The sequence below is a fragment of the Oncorhynchus mykiss genome, chromosome 13, assembly GCF_057628025.1.
Source record: "Oncorhynchus mykiss isolate SJ-2025 chromosome 13, ASM5762802v1, whole genome shotgun sequence".
Taxonomy (NCBI): Eukaryota; Metazoa; Chordata; class Actinopteri; order Salmoniformes; family Salmonidae; genus Oncorhynchus; species Oncorhynchus mykiss.
The window spans coordinates 1,720,001-1,730,000 of record NC_143034.1 but is presented as its reverse complement, the minus strand read 5'-3'; the positions used below and the strand labels follow the sequence as shown (position 1 = coordinate 1,730,000).

Genomic DNA, 10,000 nt, shown 5'->3' with positions numbered 1-10,000 from the left:
CCGATAAATGGTTGATTTAGGTGCAATCTTACCGGCAGCAATATCCTTGACTGTGAAGCCCTTTTTGTGCAAATCAATGATGATGGAACGTGTTTCATTGCAGGCAACCATGGTTGACAGAGGAAGAACAATGATTCCAAGCACCACCCTCCTTTTGAAGCTTCCAGTCTGTTATTCGAACTCAATCAGCATGACAGAGTGATCTCCAGCCTTGTCCTCGTCAACACTCACACCTGTGTTAACGAGAGAATCACTGACATGATGTCAGCGGTCCTTTTGTGGCAGGGCTGAAATGCAATGGAAATGTTTTTTGGGGGGATTCAGTTCATTTGCATGGCAAAGAGGGACTTTGCAATTCATTGCAATTCATCTGTTCACTCTTCATAACATTCTGGAGTATATGCAAATTGTCATCATACAAACTGAGGCAGCAGACTTTTGAAAAATAATATTTGTGTCATTCTCAAAAATGTTGGCCACGACTGTATATGTGTACAGTATGTGTTTGGGTCCTTTTCTACAGTTCTAATGGTTCTGTTCTGGTTTCAGTTCTAATGGTTCTGTTCTGGTTTCAGTTCTAATGGTTCTGTTCTGGTTTCTGTTCTAATGGTTCTGTTCTGGTTTCAGTTCTAATGGTTCTGTTCTGGTTTCAGTTCTAATGGGTTCTGTTCTGGTTTCTGTTCTAATGATTCTGTTCTGGTTTCAGTTCTAATGGGTCTGTTCTGGTTTCAGTTCTAATGGTTCTGTTCTGGTTTCAATACTAATGGGTCTGTTCTGGTTTCTGTTCTAATGATTCTGTTCTGGTTTCAGTTCTAATGGGTCTGTTCTGGTTTCAGTTCTAATGGTTCTGTTCTGGTTTCAGTTCTAATGGGTCTGTTCTGGTTTCAGTTCTAATGGGTCTGTTCTGGTTTCTGTTCTAATGATTCTGTTCTGGTTTCAGTTCTAATGGTTCTGTTCTGGTTTCAGTTCTAATGGTTCTGTTCTGGTTTCAGTTCTAATGGGTTCTGTTCTGGTTTCTGTTCTAATGATTCTGTTCTGGTTTCAGTTCTAATGGGTCTGTTCTGGTTTCAGTTCTAATGGGTCTGTTCTGGTTTCAGTTCTAATGGGTCTGTTCTGGTTTCAGTTCTAATGGTTCTGTTCTGGTTTCTGTTCTAATGTTTCTGTTCTGGTTTCTGTTCTAATGGGTCTGTTCTGGTTTCAGTTCTAATGATTCTGTTCTGGTTTCAGTTCTAATGGGTCTGTTCTGGTTTCAGTTATAATGGGGTCTGTTCTGGTTTCAGTTATAATGGGTTCTGTTCTGGTTTCAGTTCTAATGGTTCTGTTCTGGTTTCAGTTCCAATGGGTCTGTTCTTTTTTCAGTTCTAATGGGTCTGTTCTGGTCTCTGTTCTAATGGTTATGTTCTGGTTTCAATACTAATGGTTCTGTTCTGGTTTCAGTTCTAATGGTTCTGTTCTGGTTTCAGTTCTAATGGGTCTGTTTGGTTTCTGTCTCCTCAGTGTTGAAGCTGTTGAAGATGGCAACAGGGATGAGGGCTCTACTAGACACTGTGGTTCAGGCCCTGCCTCAGGTAACTATAATAGTAATATAATACTGTAGTAGTACTATAGTAATACTGTTTGTACTAATACAATACTGTAATAGTACTATAGTAATACTGTTGAAGATGGCAACAGGGATGAGAGCTCTACTAGACACTGTGGTTCAGGCCCTGCCTCAGGTAACTATAATACCAATATAATACTGTAGTAGTACTATAGTAATACTGTTGATACTAATATAATACTGTAGTAGTACTATAGTAATACTGTTGAAGATCTGTCTGGGTGTTATAATAATCTGTCTGGGTCTAATAATAATCTGTCTGGGTCTAATAATAATCTGGCTGGGTGTTATAATAATCTGTCTGGGTCTAATAATAATCTGTCTGGGTCTAATAATAATCTGTCTGGTTGTTATAATAATCTGTCTGGGTCTAATAATAATCTGGCTGGATGTTATAATAATCTGTCTGGGTGTTATAATAATCTGTCTGGGTCTAATAATAATCTGTCTGGGTCTAATAATAATCTGGCTGGATGTTATAATAATCTGTCTGGGTGTTATAATAATCTGGCTGGATGTTATAATAATCTGGCTGGGTGTTATAATAATCTGTCTGGGTCTAATAATAATCTGTCTGGGTCTAATAATAATCTGTCTGGTTGTTATAATAATCTGTCTGGGTGTTATAATAATCTGGCTGGATGTTATAATAATCTGTCTGGGTGTTATTATAATCTGTCTGGGTCTAATAATAATCTGTCTGGTTGTTATAATAATCTGTCTGGGTGTTATAATAATCTGTCTGGGTGTTATAATAATCTGTCTGGGTGTTATAATATTCTGTCTGGGTGTTATAATAATCTGTCTGTGTGTTATAATAATCTGTCTGGGTGTTATATTAATCTGTCTGGGTATTATTATAATCTGTCGGGGTATTATTATAATCTGTCTGGGTATTATTATAATCTGTCTGGGTGTTATTATAATCTGTCTGGGTGTTATAATAATCTGTCTGGTTGTTATAATAATCTAACTGGGTGTTATAATAATCTGTCTGGGTGTTATAATAATCTGTCTGGGTGTTATAATAATCTGGCTGGGTGTTATAGTAATCTGTCTGGGTGTTATAATAATCTGTCTGGGTGTTATAGTAATCTGTATGGGTATTATAATAATCTGTCTGGGTATTTTATTCTATCCTCCATTATAATATGTTCCATGTCTCTAGGTGGGGAATCTGGGTCTCCTCTTCATGTTGCTGTTCTTCATCTATGCAGCACTGGGAGTGGAGCTGTTTGGGAAACTGGGTCAGTCACGGTGCTGTGAGTGTGTGAGTGTGTTTCATTTACGCTGATGAGCTGTTGAGTTGATTTCTCTGAAATTAATTACGTCTTCCTTCTCCTATTTTCTCTCTCTCTTTCTTTTTCTCCCTCCCTCCCTCCCTCCCTCCCTCCCTCCCTCCCTCCCTCCCTCTCTTTTCTCCTCCCCTCACACCTCCTTCCATCTCTCTCTCTATATATCACCCCACTACCCCCCCTTCATGTGTTCTCTGTGTTTATAGAGTGTTCCGAGGAGAACCCGTGTGAGGGTCTGAGTCGTCACGCCACGTTCCAGAACTTTGGCATGGCGTTCCTCACCTTGTTCCGCGTTTCCACCGGTGACAACTGGAATGGAATTATGAAGGTAAACTACCCAATCAGAGGGTGATAGCCAACCAATCAGATCACAGCTGGGGAAACAGGGTTTGGTTGTAAGACCTTGCTGCTGTTCCAGGCACAGAGGAAACCCCTCATTAATAGTGAATGAAGACTGCTACTGAATTCAGACATTCTTCTTGCTTTTACACAGGGTTCTAATCCTTCTTTACAGGTTCTTACCCGTTGTGGACGTTCTATTAAAACAAATATCTATATATTATTTTACTCTCCAATTTAAATTCTGATCTTGTCTCATCGCTGCAACTCCCCAACGGGCTCGGGAGGTGAAGGTCGAGTCATGCGTCCTCCGAAAAACATGACCCACCAAAACTCTCTCAGAAGCCACACCAACGTGTCAGAGGGAAAAACCATTCAACTGACAACAGAAGTCGGCCTGCAGGCGTCCGGCCCGCCACAAGGAGTCACTAGAGTGCGATGAGCCATGTAAACCTCCCCTAAACGACGCTGGGACAATTGTGCCCCGCCCTATGGGACTCCTGGTCACTGCTGGTTGTGACACAGCCTGGGATCGAACCCGGGTCTGTAGTGACGGTCCTCAAGCACTGCGATGCACTGCCTTAGACCGCTGCGCCACTCGGGAGTCACGCGTGTGGAGCTTCTATTTAAGGCTTGGAGCTGGCATTGTTTGAAGAACACAGAACACAGAACACACACACAGAACACAGAACACACACACAGAACACAGAACACACACACAGAACACAGAACACACACACACAGAACACACACACAGAACACAGAATATACACACACAGAACACAGAACACACACACACAGAACAAAGAACACAGAACACACACACAGAACACAAGACACACACACAGAACACATGCACAGAACACAGAACATACACACAGAACACACACACAGAACACAGGACACACACACAGAACACAGAACACAGAACAAAGAACACACACACAGAACACACACACAGAACACATGCACAGAACACAGAACACTGTTCCCAGATGTCTGTCAGTGGAACCTGATTCATAACCTAGTAAACCAACATGGAATGTTTTTCGAATCTACACGGAACGTTGAGGGAACCAGAGATATTTATCTGAATCACTCATTGGCTAAAACCATCTACCTTTCCCCGGGCTCTGCCTGGTAATTGGCTGTTATCCAAGTCAGTCAGACACTCTGGCTCTCTGATAGGCTTGGCTCTGTGTGTCTTGTGCCAACAGACAGGCTGTGGCTCAACTCAATGGCTCCACCTGGTGGTCAGGACTGGAGTCACAGCCTGAGAAACACAATACAACGTAATGCCATCATTCTACACTCTCTCCATTCTACACAAGAAGCTCTGTTGGCATGAAAAGCATGGACAATGACATTGTGTAACAGTATAACTTTCGTCCGTCCCCTCGCGAACCAGGGACCCTCTGCACACATCAACAACTGACACCCACGAAGCATCGTTACCCATCGCTCCACAAAAGCCGCGGCCCTTGCAGAGCAAAGGGGAACAACTACTTCAAGGTCTCAGAGCGAGTGACGTCACCGATTGAAAGGCTATTAGCGCCGCACCACCGCTAACTAGCTAGCCGTTTCACATCCGTTACAAAGGCTCAGCATTGTTTGAATGACATAAACGTTTTCTTAAAAAGTTCCAAACAGATCAATGCTACGGGCCTCCTGTTCTTCAGTAAACAACAGTCCCCATTTTCTGGTGTCCTCAAGCATCTTGACAGAAACTAGAACCTCGTTGTCATACTTGAGTAAAAGTAAAGATACATTTTAATTGAAAAATGACTGAAGTGAAAGTCACACAGTAAAATACTACTTTAAGTAAAAGTCTAAAAGTATTTGGTTTTTTAATATACTTTAGAATCAAAAGTGAATTTAATCGCTAAAATATAGTATAAAGTATCAAAAGTAGTATTCTGTTGCTCTGTCTTCGGGATGATGTGTCTTTCTCAACCCTCTTGTCGTCTGAGCTACCTGTCCCAATAGTATCATCCCTCTGTCCCCTCAGGACACGCTGCGGGACTGTCGTCCAGAGGACCGCTCCTGTCTGTCCTACCTTCCTCTGGTTTCTCCGGTCTACTTCGTGACCTTCGTCCTGACGGCCCAGTTCGTGCTGGTCAACGTGGTGGTGGCAGTGTTGATGAAACACCTCGAGGAGAGCAACAAGGAGGCACAGGAGGAGGCAGAGGAGGAGGCCAAGGAGGAGGAGGCGCGTCAGGAGGAGGCCAGGCAACAGGAGGCCAGGCAAGAGGAGGCGCGACAGGAGGCCATCTGTCCCTTTAGCAACGTCACAGTGGGCGGCGTGGAATCATCTGGACAGGTATGGAGATGGATCGCCTGTAGGTGGACCTAACCACAGATCTAGGGTCAGATCAGCCAGTCCTGTCAGGGGGGGGACCTAACCACAGATCTAGGGTCAGGTCAGCTTCCTGTCAGTCCTGTCAGGGGGGGGGGGGGGGCTAACCACAGATCTAGGGTCAGATCAGCTTCCCATCAGTCCTTAACTGTCAGGGGGGGGGGCCTAACCACAGATCTAGGGTCAGATCAGCTTCCTGTCAGTCCTGTCAGGGGGGGGGGGGGGCTAACCACAGATCTAGGGTCAGATAAGCTTCCCATCAGTCCTTAACTGTCAGGGGGGGAGACCTAACCACAGATCTAGGGTCAGATCAGCCAGTCCTGTCAGGGGGGGGGACCTAACCACAGATCTAGGGTCAGGTCAGCTTCCTGTCAGTCCTGTCAGGGGGGGGGGGGGGGGGGGGCTAACCACAGATCTAGGGTCAGATCAGCTTCCCATCAGTCCTTAACTGTCAGGGGGGGGGCCTAACCACAGATCTAGGGTCAGATCAGCTTCCTGTCAGTCCTGTCAGGGGGGGGGGGGGGCTAACCACAGATCTAGGGTCAGATAAGCTTCCCATCAGTCCTTAACTGTCAGGGGGGGAGACCTAACCACAGATCTAGGGTCAGATCAGGTTCCCGTCAGTCCTGTCAGGGGGGGGGGGGCTAACCACAGATCTAGGGTCAGATCAGCTTCCCGTCAGTCCTTAACTGTGTGGTGGTGGTGGTGGTGGTGGTGGTGGAACAGTATGAAAATGTATCCACTCACTCCTGTAAGTCGCTGTGGATAAGAGAATCTGCTAAATGACTAAAAGTTCAATAAAATGAGGAAGATGACGTTCATGGTCGTGTTTTTGTCCCAGGTTGTGGAAGAAGAGCGTTGTCGTGGTAGCCTGCTGACGGCGGGCCGGCCGTCTCTGTCTCGTATGATGTCTCTGCCTAGCGACAGCTACATGCTCCGCCCCCTACAGCCTCTCGGACACACCCGCTACCCTCCCATTGGCCACGACACCTACAAGGGATGCGGTTTCTCAGGTAACCATCCCTCAGAGTTCTGTCTCGGCTCGGTCCCAGAGTTCTATCTCTCAGAGTCATAGGTCCCCGAGTTCTATCTCTCAGAGTTCTATCTCTCAGAGTTCTATCTCTCAGAGTTTTAGGTCCCCGAGTTCTATCTCTCAGAGTTCTATCTCTCAGAGTTCTATCTCTCAGAGTTTTAGGTCCCCGAGTTCTATCTCTCGGATATCTATCTCTCAGTATTCTATCTCTCAGTGTTCTAGGTCTCAGTGTTCTATCTCTCGGATATCTATCTCTCAGTATTCTATCTCTCAGTGTTCTAGGTCTCAGTGTTCTATCTCTCAGAGTTCTAGGTCCCAGAGTTCTATCTCTCAGAGTTCTAGATCTCAGAGGTCTATCTCTCAGATTTATAGGTCTCGGAGTTCTATCTCTCTGAGTTCTATCTCTCGGAGTTCTATCTCTCGGAGTTCTATCTCTCAGGGTTCTAGGTCTCAGGGTTCTAGGTCTCAGAGTTCTAGGTGTCAGAGTTCTAGGTCTCTCTCTCTCTGTCTCCTAGGTTCTGTCTACTCCATGGGTTCTAGCGGAGCAGGATCCCTACTGCAGGTCCCGGGGGCGTTACCATCTGGAAGCCACGCATCCCTCAGCTCCAGGGGCTCCAGCTGCAGACCCACAGTCAGGCTCAGCCCCTCCCACAGCGTAGACAGACACTCCCTCTCCATGGCGAGACACACCCCCAGGAGACCTGGCCACGTTGACAGCAGACGGGCCTCTTATATACATAGCCCATCCCACAGTATGGATACACATAGTTACAGACTCAGCCCTGCTCAGAGCATCGACAGAGACTCCTCCCGTTATCTCGATAGACGGGCCTCTTATATCCACAGCCCCTCCCACAGCATGGACAGTAGACACACCCCTTATCTCCACAGCCCCTCCCACAGCATGGACAGTAGACACACCCCTCGTATGGATAGACACACCCCTTATATTCACAGCCCCTCCCACAGCATGGACAGTAGACACACCCTTTATATCCACAGCCCCTCCCACAGCATGGACAGTAGACACACCCCTTATGTCAATAGCCCCGCACACAGCATCAATAGACACACCCCTCATAACAATAGACACACCTCTCATATGAGTAGGCCATCCCACAGCATGGACAGAGAGCCGGGACCCAGCTCCTCCCTCAGTGTGAGAAGACAGCTGAGGAGACAGGTATGTAGACTGCAGCTTTTACCCAGGTGGCACATTAATTTCCCTGGATGTTCTGCGAATGTCTGTTTTTGGAACCTTGCATGCAAGTTGTTAGAATGTTTTGTGTTAGCTGGGAACTTTACAGTCCAGGCCAGATCGAGTTGTTAGAATGTTTTGTGCTAGCTGGGAACTTTACAGTCCAGGCCAGATCGAGTTGTTAGAATGTTTTGTGTTAGCTGGGAACTTTACAGTCCAGGCCAGATCGAGTTTTTAGAATGTTTTGTGCTAGCTGGGAACTTTACAGTCCAGGCCAGATCGAGTTGTTAGAATGTTTTGTGCTAGCTGGGAACTTTACCGTCCAGGCCAGATCGAGTTGTTAGAATGTTTTGTGCTAGCTGGGAACTTTACAGTCCAGGCCAGATCGAGGTGTTGAATGTTTTGTGCTAGCTGGGAACTTTACCGTCCAGGCCAGATCGAGTTGTTAGAATGTTTTGTGCTAGCTGGGAACTTTACAGTCCAGGCCAGATTAAATTTCATTCACCTTCAACTGTCATTAATTTAATGGTCAAACAATGTGTTCAAAACAGTCCCAGTGACCTCTGACCCTCTGTTTCCTGTCTCTACTTCCTACTTCCTGTCTGTTCGTAGGAGGCGGTGCGTTGCGACTCTGAGGACCTGAGCTGCAGTTCCACCGACGATCTGCGGGGGAGCTCTGTCGACGGCACCCACCTCACCGTACCCAGCATGCACCTCTCACCGCTACCCAGCCTGCCCCCTGGTGGTAACACACACCTGGACGTACACCACCCCTCCTCGCCGTCCCGCGCCCCCCGAGGACGCACCTCCAGCGCACACACACTCCGCCACACACACACCGTACACACACTGCGTCACACACACAGTCAGAGGGTTATATCTACCAGAGGACACAGTAGGAGCCACAGTGATAGCGGGCCCCAGCGGCCTCCCAGCCCTCAGATCTCCACCCCTCAGACGACAGACAACCCACAGACACCCCAGAGACCTGAGATACTTCAGACCCCAGGTCCCAGCCTCACCATCTCTCTCTGCTCTGGAGGTCCCAGCCTGTCCCTCTCCTCCCCCTCCACACCCTCAACCCCCAGCCCCAGCCTCACCATCTCTCTCTGTTCTGGAGGTCCCAGCCTGTCCCTCTCCTCCCCCTCCACACCCTCAATCCCCAGCCCCAACCTCACCATCTCTACTCCCTCCACTCCCCAGAGCCCTCAGACCAGCTTTGACCCAAAGCAGAGTCCCAGTTCCAGCCCTGCCTTCAGCCGTGATCCATCTCCCCTGAGCCTCGGTTCCAGTCCTGCCTTCAGCCGTGATCCATTTCCCCTGAGCCTCGGTTCCAGTCCTGCCTTCAGCCGTGATCCATCTCCCCTGAGCCTCGGTTCCAGTCCTGCCTTCAGCCGTGATCCATTTCCCCTGAGCCTCGGTTCCAGTCCTAGCCGTCTCCCCACTTCCTTTCCAGATGAGACTGATGATGAAGTCTGTTGCATCACACACCACGCGTCCAGCCCCTCACACACACCTGAACACACACACCACACGTCCAGCCCCCCACACACACCCTGCTCTCCCCACACCTCCCTCCACGCCTGCCTCTCATTTGAAGAGGACCAGAGGAACCTATGTCTCAGCAGCCAAACGGCGTCTCCCGTTCGAGAGTGGACCAGGAAGCAGAGGATGAGCCCGCCCTGCATCTCCGTAGCCCCACCTGCTGAAGCCCAGGTTTCCACGGTGACCCAGTCGACGGACAGCAGCATGCATCTGAGGAGGCGGACCCTGTCGGTTGACTCCGCCTCGCAGAGAAACTCATTGGACACGAACCCAGCGGAGACACGCCTTTCTGTCCCCTTTCTCCAATTGGACTCCAGCTTTATAAGCATCACGGTGGATTCTGACCAATCAGGATGCTCGTTATTGACGGACAGCGAATCAACCGTTGAGGGGGAGGTTGAGAGGAGAGAAGGGGGAGGAGCTCGGAACTCTCAGTCTCTGCTGGGATTGGTTCCCAACCCTCTCAGAAGGAGGAGCTTAGTGCGCATGCTCAGCACACGGGAAGGAGAGGAGGAGGAGACTCAACCCTGACCTCTGACCTCTAAGAAATAGTTTCCTTTCTCCAACCCTCCTCCTAGAGAGACTCTGGTGAGGCAGCAGGGTTTTAGTCCAGCCCTGTTGGAACAGGTCT

At 48.0% G+C, this 10,000-nt stretch overlaps 1 protein-coding gene across 2 annotated transcripts in view; it reads left to right on the top strand.

Moving 5' to 3' along the window:
* Window positions 1-10,000, top strand: part of cacna1hb (calcium voltage-gated channel subunit alpha1 Hb) — a 135,816-nt gene that overhangs the window by 125,765 nt on the left and 51 nt on the right. For both annotated transcript variants that reach the window (XM_090194653.1, XM_090194652.1), the window contains 7 exons: window positions 1,498-1,568; window positions 2,772-2,850; window positions 3,105-3,226; window positions 5,246-5,557; window positions 6,435-6,606; window positions 7,142-7,809; window positions 8,437-10,000. The exon at window positions 8,437-10,000 is cut by the window's right edge and continues 51 nt beyond it. In XM_090194653.1, the coding sequence (XP_090050779.1) occupies window positions 1,498-1,568; window positions 2,772-2,850; window positions 3,105-3,226; window positions 5,246-5,557; window positions 6,435-6,606; window positions 7,142-7,809; window positions 8,437-9,900 (2,888 nt within the window). In that variant the 3' untranslated portion in view covers window positions 9,901-10,000. The remainder of the gene's footprint in view (window positions 1-1,497; window positions 1,569-2,771; window positions 2,851-3,104; window positions 3,227-5,245; window positions 5,558-6,434; window positions 6,607-7,141; window positions 7,810-8,436) is intronic.